Raw genomic sequence first — 25,477 nt, 5'->3', positions numbered from 1 at the left:
ATGCTGAATTACAAATGAAACATCACTCTTTAAACTGTCTTCTAGGCTTTCTGTTGGTTCCATGTGTTAAAATCGCTGCAAAAATGGCCGTTCACACACAAAATCACTGCAAAAAGGCTGTGGTTTTGCCGTCGCAATCCATGTAAAGGATGCAGGGGACACCCCACAACCCCAGCTCCCCTTTGATGGTATAATGGGGTACACCTTTACCGGGACAAACCACAGCATTTTTGCCACAATTTTTTGTAAAGGCGACATTTGTGCAGCAATTTTATTACTGCATACCTTTCTGTGTGCAACAAAATGTTTATTTATTTATTTGCATTTTTAAAGCGCTCACACAGCCCGCGGCATCGTTACATTGTTTGTTTTGTTAGCGTAACTGTTTTTTTGTTGTCTCAGTTGCATTTTTATAATGCTCATAAATACCCAGAGGTTTCTAAGTGCGGACCCGGGGATCGAACCTGTGTTGCTTTGTGTCGTCTTGCTTCCAAGGAGAACTCGTTGCCGCTGAACTATCCTCCTGGGCCATGTTCTTCACGTGAATGAAGAGGTATGACTTTGTATAAGTAGATTTCATTTAAGATCGTACAAATAAAGCAGTGTGATGACTTGTCATCTGGCAAGGGTGTAAAAGCCCTGGCATTTTTTTATTTCTTTTAATTAATAAAATGATGCAGGTAATTCCATCTCTGAAAGGGTAATCTGCTAATCAGATTCCCAATTCATAAAATCCATGCAAAGACATATAGCGTGTCTGTGCCTTGCTGCATCAGTATCCTGATTACCAGCGCCTCCTCTACCAGTGGCACAAAGCAGGTTCAGAGGCCAAAGTTGGCCATTTCACAGCTGCACTGATAACCAAGTCTCTGCAGTGCAGGGGCTGCATTTAAGATATGCACCCCTGCACCAAAACTATGATGATAATTAGTAGCCCATACTGGTGGCAGGGTAAAATCTAAATATGATCTATGTCCGAGTTAAGCATGGTGCATGGCACTAATTATGATAATTGCAGCCACATTCAATTTGATATCACACATATGCCAGCTCCTGTGAGCAAACTCAGCTGTGGAATGTGATGTGTATTCTGGCCAGACATGCTGAACCTGCCAAATGATAGGACAGGAACCTGAATGGACATGCCTCCTTTTTGGTCTCTTTGTAAGGGTAGGTAACACCCTCCTCTAGAGACACCCGCAGAACAAGCAGCTGTCCTGAGCCCAGGCATCAAAGGAGCACACCCATTTGAAACTCGAAGGGAGTATCCTCATGCTAGGGTGCTGCATATCTAAAGGCCTTTGATCCTAGTGAGAAGGGAATGGGGTGGTGCTAATGTGGACAAGAGATCTCTGTACAGTGGAGGTAGACTTCCACCATCTTGTTTCTCTCTCACTCCCTCCTCCTCTCTCTCTCTCCCCCCTCTCACTGCCCTTCCTGGCCATGCCACTTCCTCTAGAGAAAAGCACTTTGGGTATGATGTCAGGAGCGCAAAGTCCAACCTTTTCAAGTGCAGGGATTGGACCACTAAGGCAGGCTAGCGTTAGTCCAATCACCTGTGGGCTGGTACGCAGGGGTCTCACACCACTTATTGAATCATCTTTAAAACTCCAACCCATGAAGAAGATTTTGTTTCTTTCCAGAGTCCTCCAATTGGGAGGTGAAGGCAGGTATTCGAAGTCATAGGCAAGCACTGTCCCCTAACCATCACCAGGTATCATTGGGGGTGAACCTGCTGCTGGAACAGGCCCTACCTCTCTGCCAACAACAGCAGTCAGTGTGTTGAAGGACCCCTGCAGTTATGTTCCAACCTTCCCTGTGATTGTGAGCATGAGAAAAGGACCCTGCTTGTCCCTAAGCCAATGGATTGGGACTCACAGCACCCTGTGCTAAAAAGTCTGATTCGGACCACCAACACCTGTAAAAAGGTACTATTAGCTGCTCTCCTCTGTCCCAATTTTGGACCCTAGTGACTAGTTAGGTCCCTTTTATGCCTTGTGCACCCAACAGCATATCCTTTTGGAACATTGTGGTCTAGAATTGCCTTTTCTGCCCCGGTCTCATTACTCTGATTGCTGTACCTGCTGTCTTTGCACACTCTGTGTCCTTTCCACAGAGGTGGGATTTTACAGTGTGTTCTAGTTAGTTAATACTGTACATGGTGTGCTTGATTGAAGTATATATTTTTGTAGAACGTTGATTGGATATTTCTTTATTTTGGACTGTTATACTTCACTACTGAACCACATTCACACCCCTCTTGAGAGTACAACCTTCCCTCATCCCACGTTACCCCAAACGGCAAAGAAGTTTTAACTCTTAAGTGTCCCGGCTTTTCTTAGATGATTGTGTTGGGTCGTGGTTTGTAGATGTGTGAGAGCCGAGTAGGGACTTTAGCCGCTGCTCATCCTTGTACTCCTGCAGTGGAGAAGCCAATTTGTCACAAACAGAAAATAAAGTTCCTATCACACTCTTTTTGCTGTACATATTTCTGAAAGGATATACATATAATGTTGTCAGGTTCACCAACTTATAAAAGTATTACTTTAGTTCTTGAAAATATGTCATTCACATATAGTTTTACTTCCCTGTAGAAGTAGAGCGAGGAAATGATGTGGTCAAGTACCTAAATTGCTGCTGCACCACTTTACTAAAGTGTGTGATCTTGGACAACTCATGTAATCTTACCATGCCTTTTGTTTCCAAAGTGCCATGCCCTAGGAATGATTGAGTTCCATGTTCACAATTAAAATGAAAACACTGTAAATTGCTCCATAAATGGTGACAATTTGCATACTGAACATCACAGAGTCTTTCGTCACAAACAGAAGCAACTTGTTTTATCTTGTGTTTAATGTGCCTGCAATGTGAAGAATATTCTCTATAATCATATGCCAACTGCACACCTAAAATGTGGCAAGGGAAACATTCCATATTTTATGAAATGCACTTTATTTATTATAGTCACACGTGGACATTTAGCCCATTTGAAGTGCTCCCAGTTTTGGCATGTAAGCAAACTCTGCTACATGGAACAGAAGGGATTTGTGCAAGATTGCACACTGTGGTTAAGCGGGGGGGGGGCAAGTCGCGATTAGATGCCAGGTCACCAGAGACAACAGTCACCAACTTAGCCACTGGTTTCCAGGAAGAAGAGGCTTATTGTTATCTATGGAAAAGTATATTTCCCAAACAGCAGAGCTCTCTGAAAGGCTAGGACAATGCCGATACGTCCGAAAGGCTGTCTGGGGTGTCTCTGTGTCAGGCTACAGGTGGAACACAATGATCCATACCATTGCCAGCGCATTCATTCTTCCGCGACTTGCCAGGCCTGCTGCATGTGTGGCAATGTATGATCTGTTCAGTAAAGCCCAGTCCAGTCCTGTGCGCTGCTTGGTTCAGAATACCCATTTTACGATCCGAGTACCTGATATTCCAATGCAATACCTTGGAGGTGTTGTGAGAGCCTGGGTTTTGATTATTTGGCATATGATAAAACTACCCATCATTATTAGTATATAAATAAAGTACCTAGAATGTGAAGGATTACATAGCATTTGAGAAACATTTACACCCAGAAGTTTCTAAGCGCGGGGATCAAACCTGTGCTGCTCCTTGTCGTCTTGCTTCCAAGGTGAGCATGTTGCCCCTGAGTTATCCTCCCGAGACAACCAAGCTCCATTTATGTATTATGAGAAACCTGAAGGTGTCACACTCGCTAGATAGCAAAATATGGTATATGCTGTGTATGTACATGGTACTGTAACGGGAATACCCATAAGCAATGTGAGTACCTACCGCCACGGGAGTTGCTAGGTCTGGAAAAGACCTGGGGCTACGCTGATGTCGGACCTGTTGGGACTGGGCGCTAGTTAGTCTTTTGGCTGTAGCTCCTGAGATTCTATCCGGGGCTACAACCAAAAGATCAGGGGCTATAGCCCCCTTAGCCCCCCCCCAGCAACTCCCCTACCTGCCGCTGCATAGTGATACCTGCCATGTCTTGTGAGAACCTTGACATTTATGCGGCTACACGTTTTTCGTGTAAATACCTGACAGCAGATTCGATTGCATGGCATTTGATGGCAATACTTGGCACATCATTCGAGTGCCTGGCATTTGATGAGGATGATTACTATTGTGGGAGTAATCTCGCATTTGGAGGTAACACCTGGCATATCATTTAAGGTTCGGGTACATGATTCAAGTACCTGAGCACGTGATGGGAAAGGTGGCTGAATGATGTGTAAATATGGCGGGCAATGCCAGGCCGGTGTCCAGAGTACACATCATTTCATGGAACTATATCTAACGTGATGCAAGTGCCAGGGTTTTTGATAGCAATACCTGACATCTGATGTGAGTAGCTCCGAGGCCTATGTTACCCGAGGCCAGTTGTACCCTAAGGGTAGGAACGTTCTAGAAAAGCAGACCACAGCATTACTGACTTGTGAGTGCGGGGCTTGGAGTACTAAAGACCAGGAGGCCATGAACCGATGGGATGCTCAAGCACAGCTTGGCCTATGGAAGGACTCTTGAAGGGGCAGCCTTTTTCCATAAACTCATGCCTAGTCTTGTATTTCAATCGGCTTATGAAAGGCAGAGCCGACCCAGACATGTAAGCAACTAAGACACTAGCGAGTAGCAGGATTGACACAGCTGGAAGACTCCTCCCACCTGCAGGGGGCTGAGATGTGCCTGGTGAAGAAAAGAGTTGTCAATGTGGTTCCTCCATCGTGGGATGTTGTAGGGTCCTGAAAGAGGAATGGGGGGGGCGGGTGCTGGGTGGAGCAAAGGAATTGGGCTGTTGGAAAGATGCGCAGGAAGCTGACACTTAGCCCACGTGTGTCTCAATAATTGTCGATGAGGACACGGCCGACACCATCTGCACCGCCTGCCAGGGAGTCGGCGCGAATCCAACACAGAAATGGAGCAACTGGGCATTACGTTTCCTAGGTGGCAGCCAACTGACGTAGAGCGACGGAAGGAGCCGGACCGAAGGTCACCAAAGCGGCGAGGGAATACATTTGGGCAGCGAAGCGTAACACCGCCCTTGATCTCCAGAGGAGCTTCTACGGTGGCAGATAAACAGTGACGGCCTTGGAGGTTCACGCAACGCATACGTCACATGACTGCCAGCAACGCCTGTTCTGTTTACGGGGAGACGTTTTCCCAAGCATATAAAGTGTAGTCGGTGCGAGTTGTGCATTTCGGTTAACTGACACTAAGTAAAGCTGCCCTGAATCACTGTACTCTGTGTCAAATACTGTACACGCTAAGATTTAGGACTCAGGTAACTGATAAATAAGGCATCATTGGAGCCGTTGCAGCTGCCAGATGGCAACACCACCACGCTTTGAAGCAGGGCCAGGATCATTGGGAACCAAGGGAAAGAAAATGAGGGACACCCACCTAATGGCAATTGGTTGGAAGAACTTCTCACCAACGCTGAAGGAGGCCTTCTTGTTACACAACCTAGAACCAGAAGGACGCAGCAACTACGGTGGGTTGCCAGACATAGAGGATGAGGGCTGTGGGGAATTGGATGAGTTCAACAAGGCTTTATTTAAACAGCAGAACCATTCTGACCCTAAGAAAAATAGTACGTTTGAAAGACGCACATTTTTTCAAATAGCACAGGAAGCACATGAGCCTCTAGAAAACGACATCGCTGCTTTCAGAACACTAAGCCATTCGTGCGAATTCGGATCCTTGACCAGCTCACTAATATGGGATCAGTTAGTTAGATGTACTCGCAACCCAAAAGTACAGGAGGGAATACTGGTCAAGGATACAAACCTGGAAGAGGCTATGGAAAAGGCTAGGAGCATAGACCAAAAAGCAAAAGGCATTCAGCAAACTAAAAATGACAAACAAGAGCAGGAAAGGTCAACCATACGTGTCCTTAAGGAAGTACCAGATGCAACTTTGAAAATAGAAAAGAGATGACATGTTTCCTATGTGGGAGCAACAGACATGTAGCTACTAACCAGTTCTGTCCTGCAAGGAATGTAGCCTATTTAAGCGCAAGAAGAAAGGCCACTGCACCTGCTTGTTGAAAAGAGTATCAAAGATGACAGAATGGACATGGAAGATTCAAATGGTGAAGCAAGCCATGGGAGGCGCGTCTTTGAGATAATGCCCATAGGAGTGAACGGAGGGCTCCCATGGACAACCTTCAGGTAGATGGAAGGAACATTAATATGAAAGTTGACAGTGCTTCACCCTGGATGATGATATTGGATGCAACATGCGCAGACGTGCTAAAAAGAGACCCAAGCGATGTATTACGGCATGATATTGCACCCCATGCATATGGAGAAATAAAAATTGGCTTACTAGGAACAATTCAAGCAAAAATAACATAAATAGAAAGGAAATGTCAAGCATGGGTGTACAGAGCTAAAGTGATTTGAATAAAAGCACATGCAAGAGAACCAGTGAGGTGGCAGGTGGGAAGGACACATGGGCAAGTAAATACCCAGAAGTGTTTACAGAAGACAAGAGGCGAGATAAAGGATTTCGTCCACCACATCAAATTCATGGAAGGCACAAAACGCATTGTACATAAAGTCAGATAGGTCCCTCATCATTTAGGTGAATCCTAAGGAACGATTTGGACACAACATTGCAGAAAGGAGTAATGCAACATATTAAGAGCTCAGAATGGCCTTCACCAGTGATATTGGTCACCAAAAGCAATGGAAAGCATACGGTCTGTGTGGCCCTAAGAGATGTGAACACAACTATACCGTTGACTGGTATCCCTTACTGAACACACCTGACATTTTGACTACACTAGGGAGAGCAACGTTTTGTTCACTAATTGACTGTGATGAATAAGTCATGTCATTGCCTCCTCTCTGGGGGAACTCTCTTCCCAGGTGGCCAGGGAAGGGCAGACGCTACCTGATCCCGACCATGGGGGTGGCAGTCCAAGGGAGGACCACATGGGGAGGTGACCCTTGTGGAAGGGAAGGAGACTCACTTGTAGAAACATGGTATCCCTTTTCCACTCAGGGTATGACATTCCTCTAAATTTACCAACTTTATGGCCTATTATAGGAAAAATCCAGTCCAACCCCTCTGTACTGTATACAGGGCTCCATTTGAAAACTTCTGCCAAAACACTGAGATGAGGAAGAGCCAGAGAGTAATGCAGAGGACAAAAGCCTTGGAAATAGAGGCATGCTCTAATGGTTGAAAGCATCTGATAGGTGCTGGGACATTTAAAATCCACGCACTGCGAGGGAGATGGAAATCCACAGTACACGATGCATGTCGGGAAGCGAAAAGCAGGCCAGCTACAGCAAGGAGCAGAACGGCTCCTTTTCGCGCCATCACGAGAGGCCCGGAGGGGAACAATTTGCTGCACACAGACCTGCATCAAGTAACGCTGACAAGAGGAAGTTGAGGCACAGCACCCAGCGGAGGACAGGCAAGATGCCAGCAGAGGAGGAGATGCCCCACTCGAGAATCCGCAAGCCGCTGAAAACACCAAAGCCGCGAAGAACACTGTTCAGGCCAAAGAGGGTAAGTGGGACATGGGTGTATACTGCATGCAGAGGGAAGGCAGAGACACTCACAGGGTGAACCCGGGCGAGGGAGTTGGGACGCTGAGTGTATTTAGAAGGGAGACAAATGAAAGGGGGTCAAAAACCCAGTACCTGAAGGAAATGTATTTATTTTATTTTTGCATTTGTAGAGCGCGCTACAGCCCACAGGCAACGAGGCGCTATAAGGAGATTTAAGAAGGCTTGCTTGAGGGTTACAGTAAGCGGCCCTAAAAGGTATATTTAAATACATTCACTTAGGTGCATTTGCATGGTTACAGAGAATACACATAGGTCGTTACAGTTGGTTATTAATACTCTAGTATAGGGAACAAGTGGCAAGGCAGATCTTCCCCTATACAGGGTGATACAATAGACATGCATACCTAGAAAGACGGGGGCTTTAGGAGAAGAGGTTGGTTTTTAAGGCCTTAAGGAAGGTCGAGTGTGAGTTGATAGATCTGATCTGAGCTGGGAGACTATTCCATAAGGTTGCCGCCATAGTAGGGAAGCTGGTGCCTCCTCCGAGCACTCTGCGTGTGAGCGGGACAGTGATGCGGTTGGCATAGGCTGCCCTTGAAGGTCTGGTGACTGTTTGTCTGGATATCCTTTGAGTCAGATAGGGAGGGGCTAGGTTGTGAAGACACTTATGTGTAAGGGCCAGGGTTTTGAAAACCACCCTTTCCTTGATGGGAAGCCAGTGTACCTGCCTTACTGATCCCTGAGATGTGTTCCTTGCGAGAGGTGCCTGTAGCAGCTCTTAAGGCATTATTTTGGGCAATCTGGAGTTTGGTGAGGTTTTTTTGGGAGGTTCCAATGAACAGAGCATTGCAATAGTCCAGTCTGGAGCCGATGATGGCTCTTGCAATTGAGATGCAGTTTTGGCTTGATAGGAAGGGCGTGATGGCATTGATGAGTTTGGAGTGATATGCTGCGGAAGAGGCGATGGCATTTACCTGTCTGTCCATAGTGAGGCTGGACTCGAGAAACACACCCAGTGTTTTGATAGTTTGAGAGACTTTGATGGGAATATTGTCTACGGTGAAGGATTGGTATTTGGTATCAAGTTTGCCCAATGTGGATGGGGAGCCCACAAGCAGGAGTTCAGTCTTATCACTGTTTAGACAAAGCCAGTTCTCAGCCATCCAAGATTGAATGGTGGCATAGATGCTGTTGAGTGTGTCCAGGTCCTTGGTGTAGTCACCTGACAGGGGGATGAGAACCTGTTTATCACCTGCATAGTTTGTATATGATATGCCCAAGGCGTCAAGTATTCTGAAGAGAGGTCTCGTGAAGAGGTTGTAGAGTGTAAGGGCTATGCAGGAGCCCTGTGGGACTTCACATTTGATGGGGCTGGGTGTTGCATTGGCGGTGTCAGAGAAGACCTTCATTACCCTCTCCTGAAGGAACGAGGTGATCCAATCACAAGCCTTGGTGGAGAAGTGGGCTGAGGTCGTGAGATGGTGGCATAGCGTTTTGTGCTCGACCAGGTCGAAGGCCGCAGAGAGGTCTAGGAGCAGGAGAGGAGCTGGTTTGCCCTCATCTCTAAGGTCATCTATTTGATTTTTTAGGTCCAGTAGTGCCGTCTCGGTGCCGTGACGAGGGCGGAAGCCAGACTGGCAAAGGCCAAGGAGGTGGTTGTCTCAATATATTTTTGAACCTGCAGGTAGGCTGCTTTGTCCAGAATCTTTAACAGAAAGGGGACGGTTGTGATGGGACGGTAGTTCCCTGGGATGGAAGGGTCGAGAGATGTTTTTTTTAGGAGAGGTTTGACCCAGGCTTCTTTTAAGGAAGTTGGTACATGCGATGATTGAAATGAAGAGTTGATGAAGGCTGTAATAAGGGGCGCCAGGGCAGGGGCACAGTCTCTTATAATGTGGGAAGGGCATGTGTCTCCCTTGCCGTTGGATGGTTCAATGGATTTCATGAGGGCAATGACCTCGGATTCCGTCATGTTTGAGAATTCAAATTTTGGAATTTGACTGGGAGCGTTAGGCGGTTGGGTTGGAGGAGCCGTTGTGGGCTCAAGGAGAGCGGATAGTACTTTTTGGTGGGATAGAATTTTAGAATGTAGGGTATCTAATTTGTGTAGCATGGCTGCTTGAATTTGGTTGCACCAGGTCTCATCCTGGATAATGGTGGATGGGATAGTGGAAGGTGTCTCAAGTTCCCTGAAAATGGCGAAGATTTCCTTAGTATCAGAGTTCGCATTGCTGATCCTTAGCCTGTGTGATGGCTGTTTTGTAGTCTCTGGATAAAGATGTAGGGATTGGGCATTGAAATCCTTGGTGTCATTGAGCCCTAGGTTCATGTCACCCAGCAGTATTACTTTCAAGGTTTTTTTCAGGTTGTCTGAGAGCGAGTGGACGAGTAGAGGATCCAGGTGGGCGATACAATAGGTGGAATGCAATGGTAGTATTGTGGGAGATTTTAAGTTTGATGGGTAGGTAGTCTGTGTTGAGGCCTATTTCTGCCTGCGTTCTTCTAATGGCAAGAGAATTTTTGGCTATGATGGCCACGCCACCGTCCCTATGTCCTGTCCTATCCTGTCTGTATATGGTATAGCCGTCAGGAATGGCCAGTGAGAGGGCAGGTCCAGAGGTGTCTTGAAGCCACATCTTGCAAATAAAAAGCAGGTCAAGCTTGTCCCTGGTGATGAGGTCGTGCACATCGAGCGTGTGTGCAGGGATAGAGCGTGCATTGACTAAGGGGCAGTTCAGGCTTGTTAAAGAGAGGCTGGTGGACTGTGTGTTGGGCTTGGCGGTAGGGTCTAACCTATTGTCACCAGTGACATCAACACTAGGCAATGCAGTTGGGGCAAAAAGAGCAGTAGGGCCCAACATTAAATCAGCAGCAGTAACACTAGGCAATGCAGTTGGGGCAACAAGGGCAGCAGGGCCCAACATTAAATCAGCAGCAGTAACACTAGGCAATGCAGTTGGGGCAACAAGGGCAGCAGGGCCCAACATTAAATCAGCAGCAGTAACACTAGGCAATGCAGTTGGGGCAACAAGGGCAGCAGGGCCCAACATTAAATCAGCAGCAGTAACACTAGGCAATGCAGTTGGGGCAACAAGGGCAGCAGAGCCCAACATTAAATCGGCAGCAGTAACACTAGGCAATGCAGTTGGGGCAACAAGGGCAGCAGAGCCCAACATTAAATCGGCAGCAGTAACACTAGGCAATGCAGTTGGGGCAACAAGGGCAGCAGGGCCCAACATTAAATCGGTAGCAGTAACACTAGGCAATGCAGTTGGGGCAACAAGGGCAGCAGGGTCCAACATAATATGAGCGACAGCAGTGGGAGGCATGTGCCTTTGAGTACATTTGCGTGCAAGGGCGGTGGAAGGTGTCGGCGTGCTAGAGATATGAGCCAGCGCGTGTATATAGAAGCAGCGCCAGAGCACAAATCTTATGCCAATATGCGCATGCCGTGTTGCGAGGCTTGGCGGGTAGCAGTGTGTGGAGTGAGTCTTACGCGTGTTGCTACGGTATCCGAGCAGTGCATTATGGCGGGTTATACTGAGAGGGCACGCATTGGGTCAAGAGTGGGTCTGGGAGGCATTGTGTGCCTTACCTTCCGCCTCGTGGTGGTTTCCGGCGATCGGCAGCTACGAGCAGCGGAGAGCTGCAGAGAGGGAGCGCAGCCTTTGCAGACTGCCTTCGCTGCACGGCTTCGCCTGCCGGTTCACCTCCCCTCCATTTAAAGCAGGAGGGGAGGGCCGAGCAGGCTGCAGGGCCCAATGAGGGCGCTTGTTGTGGGTCGTTGCCGAGGTGAGGATGGCCGCGGCCATTTTGGAGCTTCTCTCCCCTTCGTTCCACGGATGGCGCGGATTTCGATCGTGAAAGCACTCCCGTGCTGTAGGTCTTCGATGGGGGGATTCTCTGCACAGCTGATCATTCCCTCGCAGCGGAGCTGCAGAGAGGGAGCACAGCCTTTGCAGACTGCCTTCGCTGCACGGCTGTTAATTGTAACATATGGCAAAAGTATTGTAGGGGGAGAGTAAACCAAGCAGCCAGTTGCGAGTTGGGACCCGCACCCAAAGTACATTTAGAAAGCCTTGGCAGGAAAGTATACCAGGCAACGCGACTGTGACTCAGGAGACCCGCACCCAAAGAGAAAGAGAACATTAAAAAAGCTCTAGCAGGAGAGTGTCACAGGCAATGTGACTGCGGGTTAGGAGACCCGCACTCAAAGGGAAAGAGAACATTGGGAAAGCCCTGGCAGGAGAGGCTACCAGGCAGTGTGGTTGTGAGTGTGGGACCCACACACAGTTACAAATAGGAGGTTTACATGTAAGTGGCAACAGAAGAAGAAAGGCAGCCTCTTGAAAGTGTATGAAACCTACGGGAAGGATCCACACCCCTTGGGCTGAAAAGGTGATTGAACTGTGCAGTAGCCAAGCAAATCAAGGGGAGGATTTGAAGCACTGAGTGTATGAAGTCTAGGGGACAGGAGCCATACCCCCTGGATTGGATAATTGCACATTTCTGAGAAGGAGAATTGTCGTTAAAAGCTGAGAAGAAGCCGAGAGGCTCACGGGAAGGGACCCAACACCCTCCTGAAGATTGTGAAACCTTGTGGAACTTGGATGATTTATTTGCGCACCTTTTGAACTTTGTGTTGGAGCATTGGAAACCCTGCAGATGGCCAATTGAAAGACTTTCCCCCTTTGCACATTTCTTTTAGTTTATCTTGTAAGGGTCAGGATAGGATTTTGGACACAGGACAGAGAACTCTTTATTTTTGAAAATTCTGTCACTGAAATACTTTAGTTTCTTTGAGGCAGGGAAACCCCTCATAGTGATAGGGCAATCATCACAATGCCTCTGTGTCCGAACCTTACTCCTGATTCAGTACATGACCTATCCGCTGCTTACCCTCAATTATGAGTATCAGAGGAGTGCCTATAGAACACCAGAAGGATGCCATTTGGACTGCGGTCAGCAGTGGCTGTTTTCCATAGAGTAATGGGAAAAAAAATGAAATGGTTGAGGAACACAGTGGTTTTCCAGGATGACGTGCTAGTCTATCGGGCTTCAACCAAAGAACATGGCCAAGCTTTAAAGGAAGTTTTAGAACGACTAAAGTCAGCAGGGTTCACAATTCAAAGGGAAAAATGCAAAATATGCATAGCAGAAGTTGAAAATAAGTCATAAAATATCCACGAGAGAAATAAGTCCCAAGAACTCCTTAGTTGATGCAATTAAAATGGCACCAGCACCTGGGTATAAGGAGCAACTCCGATCGTTCCTGGGAATAGCAGAGTTTTACTGCAAATTTGTGAAGGTCTTTGCTGTCAAGACCACACCACTGAGGGTCTCACTGAAGAAGGGTGTGAAATTCGTATATGTCGGTACAATGTGAGAAAGCATTAGGTCAAAAAAAGAAAATATTCAAAATGCACTTTCTTCAGGACATTTTCAGTCAGGACTGTGTACTACTGTGGATGCCAGTGACTTCGAGCCATACTATCACAGCACTCAAGGAGATGGATGGAAATGTTACTGCCTTTACATCCAGGCATGGGGGTGGGTGGGCACTAATTCATTATTCAGTGGTGGAAAGAGAGGCATTGGCAGTGTTTTGGCCAATTCAATATTTTAAGTTTAATCTGTGAGGACACCAATTCGTAATAAGGTCAGACCATAGCCCACTTGTGCAAATGTTCTCAAGCAAAGGGTGGAGAAATGCATCACCAAGGATATCTAAATGTTTATTAGGATTACACCCTTTTTGGAGTGGTGTATTTGACTGGGGAGCAAAATTATGCTGCAAATTAATTATCTCGATTGCCAGTAGACAAAGCGGTGCATGAAGCAGAGAGTTTGGGAGAAGATGCGGTAGGCAAATGAAAATGAGGAGGTCAAACATGCAGGAGAGTGTGAAATGGCAGAAAAGGGAGATGAGATGTTGTGTTGTTATGGAATGGGCGGTGAGTGGATGGCCTGGGAAGTCCACTTTAGGAAGGGAATTTCATCCATGGTTCGAAGTCGAGGATTTAGCTATCATTGAAGGTAAATTATGGAGGGGAGTGAAGGTCATAACAGCTGAGGAATTGAGAGAGAGAAGCTGGACATGTTGGCACATGAGGGTCATTTAGGATGCAACACTACAAAAAGGAGACTGAGACAAAACCCTTGGTGGCCAAATGTGGATACGAAGGTAGTGAGGAGTATCAGACAATGTTATGGGTGTGCTGGGAGTGATAAGTTTAAAGTGGTTAGAGAGACACCATTGCTGCCAATTACGGTATCATCACAACCATGGACTAAAATGGCAGTCGGCGTAATGGGTCCTATTCAAGGTTTAGGATGGCGTTGTAAATACATTTTTATACTTGTAGATTACTATTCCAAGTGGGTCGATTGGAGCGGGGTTATGGAAGCGATTACTGTAGAAATGGCCAGTCTGTGTCTTCTAAAGAGGGATTTCTCAAGGAAATAGTAACTGATAACTGGGTATAGTTTAGCTCAGCGATGGTGAAAACGTTTTTGTCAAGCTTTGCCATAAAACATACCTGCACTGCATTGTACCACCACAGGGCAAATTGATTGAGGGAGAGGATGAATCGTTTCGATAAAGGGGCATACAATTAGCTATTAGAGCAAAAGAGCTGTCAAGGGAAGTACTTAAACACATGGGGCCTGATTCTTGGAATATTTGCCCGGTTCAAAGTGAATTTGCACTGCTGAAAAGTGACTTTGCACTGCCGACACAAACCCTGAATCAAAGTGTATTTTTACAGTGCAAAGTATGAGAGTTAACGACTGTGGAGTGCCACAAGGATCCTCACTATCACCACTGTACTTCAACATCTACCAGACCCCAGTTGTCAGAATCTTCAAAAAGTACAACAGTACATGCTACAACTGCGCAGATGATATCCAAATCATATACCAAATCAAAGACACCCAAGCTGATCATTCAACCCTAATCGAATGTCTAAAAGAAGTCTTCAACTGGATGAATGCCAACAACCTGAAATTCAACCCAGGAAAGACAGAAATCATGATCATATCCAAAGACCTATAGAATGAAAGAACTATCCCGTGGCCAATAGAAATGGGAACCGTACCATCATCATCTAAGGTAGTAAAAAATCTGGGAGTCTTGATGGACAACACCATAACCCTAGAACCACAAGTAAATGCAAAAGTCAAGAAATGTTTTTTCCTCCTCCACACGGCAAGAAGAATCCAACCTTTCCTCTCCTTCACGCACAAAACACTCACTATGTTCGCCCTCATCATGTCAAAAATCGACTATGCAAACAGCCTCTACCTCGGCATACCAGAATACCTCCTGAATAAACTGCAACGGATTCAAAATGCAGCAGCAAGACTACTCAAACTATCAAGAAGAAAACACATCACTCCTACCCTAAAAACACTACTCTGGCTACCAGTAAAACACTGCATCACCTTCAAATCAATGTGCATAACGCACAGGGCAACCAGCGGACAAAGAACAGAATTTCTACAAAAGAAAATAACAATCTACAAGCCAACAAGACTTCTCAGGTCAAGCAACGAAATCCACCTGGAACCAAAACCATACCTCAAGAAGAAGCTTGGAGGCCCCTCCTTCTACCACTTAGCTGCAAAAACCTGGAACAACATCCCAAAAGAAATAAGAAACACCAAAAATCACCTAAAATTTTGGAAATTACTAAAAACCTGGCTCTTCAACACCACAGACTCAAACTGAAAACCGAAACAGAAAGGAAAAGGGATGACTAAACTGGAGTGGATACGGACAACTCCCAACACAGACCGTGAACAACTCCCTATGTGAAGAAAGTCCCACGGCACCTGGACGATGGACGCCAGTCAGAGTGGAACACAGGAGACAAAAACAGACACAGAGTCAACAACCCACACTTATTCCCACCCAATACCCAGACACGCATCTTAGTTATCACCAGGTACCACAGTGCGGTGGAATTACCAGGATATTGGCATTCACCACACTATCAGAGCTGTGGACACTGACAGGGGCACTAGCCCTACGAGTGGGAAGGGAAGATAGGTAGCGCTGCACAGGAGGCTGGGGAGGAGAGGACCAGATGTGAAAGGGACCTTGAAGGCTGGACGGATCCAGATCAGAACAGAGGCACAAGGGTGCTCCCAAACTCCACCTGGGGAGATTACGTAAACCCAGTGCCTCAATTCAGGATAAAGATGCCAATTAACCAATTGCACTAACAATCCCCCCTCTGCATACACCTCTCAAACCCCAATCCAAACAAAACCACAAACCTCAGCACAACAAACCGCCCAAACTTCACTACACTGCAACAACAAAACAAAAAAACTCATATAGACTCGCACAACAGTACACGATGACTACCGGCCGAATACACCCCAGGCCCAGCCAATGCACCCACTGGGCTTAGGCCGCCAACAGCACATCACTGCTCCCTTGCTCTTTTCCAGCTTCTTCCCACTAACCCCCCACCTCCATTCCTCTTTCAGAGCCGCCAAGCGCCAGGGGACCACTCCGGTGGTGATAGTGCGCGGTACAAATGTCCTTTAACATTAACATTAACGTGTGCATTCTGGTTTGCCCTTGCTAAGGCGGGCAATAAGTTAACCGCAATCAACATACTATGCCGCTACTGAGTGACAAGAGTGCGTGCAGGGCTCCCAGTTCTCGTTTTTAATGGGGTGCACGTGCATGTTCATCTGCTCCCTGGGCTGCCTTCCTTTCCAGCTATGTTGAACTTGTGTCAATAAGCCCTCGAGTTCTTTTAAGAGGTGGCTGTGCCAAATGCGCAGAATACATATTTGCTTTAAGGGCAAAGTGCAGAGCCAGCAGCCACTGGTTTGGCCACCAAACCAGGGCATGCGCTTTGGCCGTAGAGGAATGACCCGAAACATTGGGCAATGCGAACTGTCTGTCAGAGATCTGAGCCAAAGTCCAGCATGGATGAGTAAGGCTCGATAGACTTTGCTTATTACCCGCCCCCTCACGCCTGCGAAGAGTGAAAAGGCAGCAAACACGAGCAAATCTCCACCACCAGACATCTGACGAGCAAATCTCCACCACCAGACATCTGACGAGCAAATCTCCAGCACCACACATCTGACGAGCAAATCTCCAGCACCACACATCTGACGAGCAAATCTCCACCATCAGACATCTGACGAGCAAATCTCCACCACCAGACATCTGACGAGCAAATCTCCAGCACCACACATCTGACGAGCAAATCTCCACCATCAGACATCTGACGAGCAAATCTCCACCACCAGACATCTGACGAGCAAATCTCCAGCACCACACATCTGACGAGCAAATCTCCAGCACCACACATCTGACGAGCAAATCTCCACCATCAGACATCTGACGAGCAAATCTCCACCACCAGACATCTGACGAGCAAATCTCCAGCACCACACATCTGACGAGCAAATCTCCACCATCAGACATCTGACGAGCAAATCTCCACCACCAGACATCTGACGAGCAAATCTCCAGCACCACACATTTGACGAGCAAATCTCCAGCACCACACATCTGACGAGCAAATCTCCACCATCAGACATCTGACGGATTATACGCAGGCCTCGGCGCCAACCAGCCCTGTCAAGTCTATCAGTCGGACCCACTCTGGCACGTGCCTCTCCAGTATGAGTGGCAGCCAAATTCCAGCACACATCCCTCGCAAGCACACACGAGCACCACACGCCAATGGCAACGTCACCTGAAGCTCAGCAAGACCACCTGCCACACACCTGGATCTGGAAAAAACCGCCAGTGCAAAGACACCGACCCTTCCACAACCTCTCTCATGCACTAATGTTCTAAATGTATTGATTTCTATAACTCTATACAGTTTACTGTATATCCGTATTTTGATATATACATAGTCTAAAGTCGTGTGTGCCACAGTGCCCTGCCTATACCAACCCTGGGGACTAAACGAATGAACCTCTGCGTAAGGGACAGCGCCTTGTGCTGGTGAGGACACGCGGCGCTACCGTCCGCTGTAGTGCAGAGACCTCTGTTGAATCGGTCACTAGACGTGGCACTGAATCACTCTGAGGTCATTCCGGGAGCACTCAATGAGCTGTGACTCCACGAGAACGCAAAGCCCACGTGCTATGCAGAGAGCAGGCACACCACGCCCTCAGGCTATTAACATCCTTCAACCATAATGTGTCTTCTCAAAGTGCTTAATGCAGGGTCCCGACGGCTTTTAAGCTCTGTAACAGGTGTTACTATTCCAAAATGTAATGGTACTTAAATTCTCAACCTCAGGCGGATTATATGCCAAGTCAGCCCTCAAAGTGCAGGCTGGCCCCATGTCTGGCACGAGCACTTAACCCGTGAGCTACCCACCTGGACTCTTTTGATTGCCTCACTCAGTCAGGAACAAGGAATGTGAGGTAATTCTGGGCACTGTTGCCCATTATTTCCTCCGAATGTCCTTTCCTGCCTGGCTGAGCTAAACACAAGGCTCTGGTGCGCTTTGCAGGTAATTCCCAGGGCCTTCCCTCCTCCCTGCAGCTGCACTTAACCCTGAGCTTAGATTTCCTTGTCCTCTGGCCTGTCTTCTCCCCTGCTCCTCTGACTTGCTTCTGAGTCCCACATCCCCCATTACGCTGTTGCTGCGAAGCCAAGCTGACACAGCGCAGTCAATGCCATGCCGTCCTGAAGAGTTTGGATGAGGCTATCGCCTCACGCTTCCCCTTTTCAGGTGCACCACGACCTTCCCACAAGACCTAAAAGCCTTTGGTTAAGCTCTGCCACATGGTTAAGGATTGTGAAACATTGTCCGGTCGACACAGGGGAGTCGAAGAACTCCCCCAAACTCAATGAACCCCTCACAACAGGGTCTTAAGGTCGAGCATAGTCGGAGATGAACCCTTAGGGCCAATAACTAAAATGGCCGACCATTCTATTCCATTTCTATGGAATTATGGGTGCAGAGGAACCCTCGTATGCAAACCATGTAACTGGTGTAAAACAAACGGGGTTCTGGGAATCAGACAGTGAGCTAAAGACTTGGTAGAGTCTCTCCCAGGGGTTATTCATCCAAGAACAGGTCATTGGGCTGTGTTTGTGCTGGTAGAGAGATTCCCAGATCCCCCTTTGTTTTGCATAAATTAACATTGGGTCTCACCCTAAGTTACCAGGGTGATCCAGACGTGGACCCCTTGCTCACTGTTCTTAGAGAGGCACAGTTTCACCTCACTGATGATGCCCAAACAAGGCTGAAACACGTGTATGGGGTTAGTGTTGGTACTCTTGTTCCGAGGAGAATTGCGTAGCATTTTGGCGCTGGACTGTCCCTGGGCAGGACAAAGACTGATATGCGGGGACATTTCTTCTCTGTGAAAGGGACAGTGCGCTAAAGACTTGGTAGAGTCTCTCCCAGGGGTTATTCACCCAAGAACAGGTCATTGGGCTGTGTTTGTGCTGGTAGAGAGATTCCCAGACCCCCCGCCCCTTTGTTTTACATAAATTAACTTTGGGTCTCACCCTAAGTTACCAGGGCGATCCAGACGTGAACCCTTTGCTCACTGTTCTTAGAGAGGCACAGTTTCACCTCAATGATGATCCCTAACAAGGCTGAAACACGTGTATGGGGTTACCGTTGGTACTCTAGTTCAGAGGAGAATAGCCTGGCATTTCGGCGCTGGACTGCCCCTGGGCAGGACAAAGGCTGATATGCAGGGAAATGTCTTCTCTGTGAAAGGAACAGTGAGCTAAAGACTTGGTAGAGTCTCTCCCAGGGGGTATTCACCCAAGAACAGGTCATTGGGCTGTGTTCGTGCTGGTAGAGAGATTCTCAGACTCCCCCTTTGTTTTGCACAATGTAAGTGGTGTATCCTATAAAAAGTAGATGTTTACGTGATCAGCTTTGGCTATCTTACTAGGCTTTTCTACTCTTCTATTTATTTTATTTATTGGTTTCTTTAATACCAATATGAGTTTGGTTTCTAAGCGCAGATCTGGGATTCAAACCTCTGTTGCTCTGCGTGGTCTCCAGGTTGTCCCTGTGCTATCCTCCTTTCACCATTGCTCCGTTCTATAATAGGTGACCAGGCAGATGACAAACGAACCAGCTGCCTTGCTGACAGCCTACTTGCTTTCGCACCCATCATGTCACAGCTACTTTTACACCGAGGTGTGTGCGTATCATATTTTCTATTTTATCCATAAGATGTTTACAACATCCTAGCAATCAATACGTACAAAATATGAAGCACAGCGCAGATTCCGTAATAATGGATACATCCATTCTATTAAGCAAATTGAACGCACAGTAAAACATCAAGATCATTAACGCAATGAACTGGATAAAAATAATCAAGCATAGGAACATAGAAACAGAGGGGAAGGGAGAAGCAAGAAACCAAAAGAGAGAAATAAATAAATAAGTAAATATAACACATCACACAAATCCATTAACATTGTCATGTACCATCACACACCCAAATCAAAGCCCACAGGCTCACAAAAATATATATATATATCCATATGGATTGTTAAAGGTTGACCACCTTTCTTCATATATATCAGTGTGATCTTTATATTTGCTTGTTGTATTTAACTGTCTCCAATTTGCAGGGACTATTCTCCCTGAACGGATCATGTTTGCTATTTGAGAAATTTACAGCTGAGAAAAGCACGAGTCCGTAAGAATGTTGAAGGCACTGCACCTAGAAAAAAGCATGGCTAGGGTCCAGGCTTTGTATGGGAGGTCTATGGATCATTTGTATAGGTTGGACAATTTGGTCTACACAAGTGATATAGTAGCCAAACACTTTTCTCTATACATGAGTGGTCTACGTACAAACCATTAAATGTTTTCGAGAAAGCACCTCCTTCACGTATCTAACGCAGTGTATCGGCTCCATGATATAGCTCTGTAATATCACTCAAGTAGGAGGGAGCGTACGCAAAGGAGATCAAGCACCAAGTCCAAGATCTCCCCCAAACTCAATCCAACCCCCAGAACAGGCCCTTAAGATAGAACATAGTCAGCAATGGACACCCATGGACTAATCATGGAAATATCGATGCTCATGGAGTTTAGGGTGATATTGTGTATGAGCGCGATAGAAATAAAATATCAATTCAATTCAATTTACAGGTATGCATACGGAAACTATTACGGGTCAGGGTGAGGGGAAGAATGTGGGTAGGAAAGGAAATGGGGTGGTTCGGGTCTTCCTTTGTATTGACGAAGTACATTTTAGAAGAAAATGGGGGCTTGGGTTAGGTTCAAGGTTAGAGCTATAGTTTAGGGTTAGATGTAAGGTTAGAGATAGTGTTAGTGTTAGGATCAGCGTTAGGGTAACAGTTGAATGGATCATATTTAAGGGTAGGGGTAAGGATAAGAGTTAGTGCTAAGGGGCTGGGGTTGGAGGAAGGTTGGAGGTAACCTTAAGGTAAGGCATATGGTTAAAGTTAGCTGTAATTATAGGGTTGGGGTTAAGAGTCGTGTAGAGGGAAGAATATGAGTTAGGAAAGAAGAGCAGCAACCATGGGTCTCCGTCTATAATGTTGAAGTGCATTTTAGAAAACTGGAAAAGACAGAATGAGTGAAGGTAAGAAGACATAAACATGACACAGTGATGTATGGTGAAGTGAATTCAGAAGAAGTAAAGGCATACATATATGTTCCAGGGTTTCTCCAGTCTCTCCTCCTAGAGGGACTCCTAGTTTCCCATCCCCTTCACCCTCCAAAACTCTAATAGAGTTCTCCACGTGCCTTTAACAGTGCCACCAGCCTCTTCTCCCTGAGGGTCTCCTCATTCCTTGGTCCCTTTAGCTCACCTCTGACTCCAGCACTTCTGAGGATGTCTCCACAGGTTGTTCCTGGGTTCCTCCAGCCGCTTGTTCACCTGAGGCCCTCCAGTTCTTCAGCTTTTTCAGTACCTCCCTCACTTCTTCCTCTAGAGCCCCCAATGTGGTGTCCGCAGCTTGCTCAGCTGGTACTTTAACCCGCATTTCCCCCTCCCCACGTGTCCCGTTCTTGAGGGTCGCCAGCTCCTCCCTCAGGTCATGAACTTCTTGGCTGAGGTCTACCACCTGCTGCTTCAGGGCTCGGGTCTCCTTTTTGGCCCGATGCCGCTCGGCGTTGGCACGGGTCCAGCGCTCTTTCCATTTGCTGGCGCATTCAGCCCACCAACGCACAGTCTTCTCCATGTTGGTGGCTAAGAGTTTTGCCTCGGCCAGCTCTCGTCGGCAGTGCTCATGTTCCCGTGGGGCGGGGCCCTCAGGAGTTGACGGAGGGGAGATCTGGCAGTTAGATGGCGGGTCTAAGGTGGAATGGCCCATAGGGTCTTTTTTTCGGCCACTCCTTTGGGTGTCCCGGTGGCGACCTTTGCTGCTCATGATGGGACCTGGAATAGACATAAAGGCAAATTAAGATTCAGGAGCTCGCCACTGGAGGACCCAGAGATAAGAAATCGTCCCAAATGATAGGGAACACTGGGAGGGGGGCATATGGATCAGAGAGAGTGTTTGGCTCGTTGGCACCATAAAGAGTCTGACCATGCTTTATAGTGCATTGAGTATACAACTATATAAGGCTACTATGGAGAGTCTGAAACTGCTATGGACTTTCTAACGGTACCATGGAGAATCTGAGAGTAATAACAAGAGCTTGGGAGTACTACATACTTTCTTTGAGTACTAATGCTAGTGTCCAAAAAAGGTCTTGAGGATACCACAGACATTCTGAAAGTACCAACAGGAGTTCGATTGTTCTGTTTACACACTCTGATAATGCTATACATGGTCTGAGGGCCCTTGAGAGAGTAGGACGGTGTTTTAGTCGGTGTAAGGTCACTGTTACATGAATCTATAAACAGTAGTCTTTGAGTACTATTAAAAAAAGGCTAGGAGAAAGGCTAAAAGATTGGTACTAGCCGATTTGTTCGATTTGTTCGAAAATATGTCCCCGACAGGCAGCTTTCAATGAACGGCGGCGGCCTGCCGGGGAACTGCGCATGCGTTTACTGCGCACTGCGCAATGAGGAAGAGGCGGCAGACTGTGAGGTAAGGAGCGGGTTTGGGTAAGGGTAGCAGTGTGTGCACTGCACGCGGGGTGCCTGTGCGTGTGTGTATGTTGTCAGGAATGGGGGTGGGTCGGGAGAATAGGAGGTCTCCCCCTCCCGTTACACGACTGGGCTTGGGGGAGCAGAAGGGGTGGGCCGGGAACAGGAGTTGCAGGGTATCCCCTAAGGGATCTAAGATGTTCCCCACAGTGCAGAAACCGGCCCGAGCTTCGATGAAAATCAGCCTGCAGAGAAACATCATAGATCCGAAAGACTGAGAGGTCTAAGGAGAGTATGACGCTGTAACAGTCCACGGTCCAATGCTACTGGTGAGAACATAGGCACTCTGAGCAGGGCTAAAGTCGAGGATACACGCGGGTGGACGGAGTCCACCCACTTTTTCAGACGGTGGACTCAGTCCCCCCCAGCTAAAATGAGAAACTTTGAAAGCTTTCCTTGAATTTACGAATTAAAGCCAACCTAGGGGATCCAACGGAGTCATCCGGTTTGAGACTTCATCACTGCACTATATAACCTGATGAAATATAACAAACAACTACAGGTGAAGTGTCCCATTTCGGCACTGCATGTTCCAGGGAAAACATTTGAATTGGTTCTTGGACTTTAAAACATGCACACCTTTTAACGTTTTCAAAAACACTATTAGCAGAAAATATCCTCACTTGGTTTTGTGTGTGTGTGATTTTATGAAAGGCAAATGCCATTCGTCCTATGCAATTGGGGTGGTTATGCAATGCCAGTTTAATGAAATGTGCATATTTCACCAATTTCTGGTGAGGTCACACCCCATTGTGTTTGTTGTTGAGTCCCCCCACTTTTATTTTGTAGTACTTGACCCATGACTCTGAGGATACGAAATACTGTTTGAAAATAAGAATGTTAGTGTGAGGGTAGTGCAGAAGGCTTGGGGACACTACAGAATGACCACACGCACTACACAGAATCCTAAAGTACTATAAGCCCACTGGGATTTCTATCCTGGGCCCGGGGACACTTTAGGCAGTCTAAGAAAGCTACAGATAGTGTGAGAGAGCTATAAATGGCCTGTGAGCACCATAGACAGCTTGACCTAGCCGTAGACTGTCTGGGAATCATGAATGCAGCACAGACCTTACAGCACCACCTACTATGGGCAGCCTCAGGGTACCTTTGAACATCACACAGTATTATAGACACATGGAGAGTACGGGGAGAGCCATGTCGCCACAACAGATATGCCCTTAGAAAAACAGGCTGTCTAAAGACGCTGTAGCCACTCTTAAGGGCGACCTATACAGTCAATCTGCTAACACCATGGTCAGTCTGAGGCCATAGAGACATCTGTGGGTATTATAGACAGTCAGGGGGGCGGGGGCTACACTCTGGCTGAGGATTCTACACTACCCAAGCCTACTATCAGCAATCTGAGAACCCTACTTTTTATTCACTCTAGGAACCCTGTGCGCCGGCCTTGGGTAGCCTATGCAGCGTGCGTGAGAGTACTCCCAGTAGCCCGAGATTACTCCCAGCAGCCTGAGAGCACTACCAGCACCCCGAGTCTACTCCCAGCAGCCTGAGAGTACTCCCAGCAGCCCGAGAGTACTACCAGCGGCCTAAAATGACTACTTGATGCACAGTTAGAGACGGGTATGTAGATAGGCAGGGATGTGTCCGGGCAGTCTGAGAGTGCTTTAGAGAGTGTGAGGTCACCTGAGAGAGTGCATTATAGGGAATCTGCAAGTTAATATACCCTTTGGAGTGCTGTGTGTGGGCTAAAATGCTACATTTAATGAAAGAGTACTATATCCAATCTGACATTACTCCAGAACGAGAGTAATACAGACATCCCCAGAGCACTGGCTTTAGAGAAGAGCAAAAGACAGCCTGCGAGTACTATATCTAGTTTGACATTAGTATAGACAGTTTAACACTAATAAATACAGTACTGTCGTAGTACTGTAATAAACAGTCTGAGAAAACTATGTCTAGTCTAACGCTACTATAGACTGTCTGGCGGTACTAAGAACAGCCCGACAACTCCTTTTACAGGCTAGGAGTGCAATAGACCGTCTGAGAAAAATATGTCTAATGTACGATTACTATAGACTGTCTGCCAGTAAAACGAACAGCCGAGAGCTTTTTAAAGGCTGGGCGTGCAGTAGACAGTCTGCGAGTACGATAGCCTGACAGTCTGTCTGGGCGTGCTGTGGGAGGCCAGGGGAGTAATGGAACCCTGCGAGTGCTCCATCTAGTCTGAGGTGACTGTAGACAGTGAAAGCGGACAGCAGCCCGTCGGTGGCAGAGAGTCCCTTCGAATCTGCAGTCTCCCATGGACGCACAGACTGCGCACGTGTAGTTTCTGAAACCATTGTGAAGCTATTTAAGGTAAAGCAAAGCCTCCCTTACCTGCGACTTCCAGCGAGAGAGCCGAACCCGGAACAAGTGCAGTCGGACAGGTTTGCCACAGGGCTGTGGTCAAACACCACACCCACAGGGATCGCACCACACCCACATGTGTACAGAGTACACACGAGGCCACCGCCTACCAAGGTAGATGCGCACCAGCACCCCTTACAGGTGTAATGTGTGCAGAGGGAGACGCCGTCCAACACAGAGATGTGTACACAACAAACCAAGCTCCCGTGTAATGCATGCAGAAAAGAACAGCCCTCCACTGGGGCATTACGCGAGCGAACACCGCCTCGCAGGTGCACTGTGCATAATTATGAGCGAATACCTCCCCACACGTGTACTGTCTGTCAGGAAGCACTGCCTCACAGGTGCACTGTGCACCAAGGAGAATACCACCCAACAGATAGGGGAACACGCCACATTTGCACTGACAGCAGAAATGAACACCATGGCAGGTATGCAGTGCATAGTGGATAGCAAACACCACGCTACAG

The 25,477-nt window shown here is 47.3% G+C and overlaps 1 protein-coding gene across 1 annotated transcript in view; it reads right to left on the bottom strand.

The window, feature by feature from the left end:
- Positions 1–25,051, bottom strand: part of LOC138521141 (coiled-coil domain-containing protein 102A-like) — a 34,731-nt gene extending 9,680 nt beyond the window's left edge. The window contains exons 1-2 of the mRNA XM_069633715.1: positions 24,978–25,051; positions 21,346–21,914 (exon numbers count right to left, since the gene is read on the bottom strand). Coding sequence (XP_069489816.1) covers positions 21,346–21,906 — 561 coding nt within the window. The 5' untranslated portion in view covers positions 21,907–21,914; positions 24,978–25,051. The remainder of the gene's footprint in view (positions 1–21,345; positions 21,915–24,977) is intronic.
- Between the last annotated feature and the right edge of the window lie 426 nt (positions 25,052–25,477).

The sequence above is a fragment of the Ambystoma mexicanum genome, chromosome 13 (genome assembly GCF_040938575.1).
Source record: "Ambystoma mexicanum isolate Mex_15411 chromosome 13, UKY_AmexF1_1, whole genome shotgun sequence".
NCBI lineage: Eukaryota > Metazoa > Chordata > Amphibia > Caudata > Ambystomatidae > Ambystoma > Ambystoma mexicanum.
This window is presented reverse-complemented; position numbering and strand designations above follow the sequence as displayed.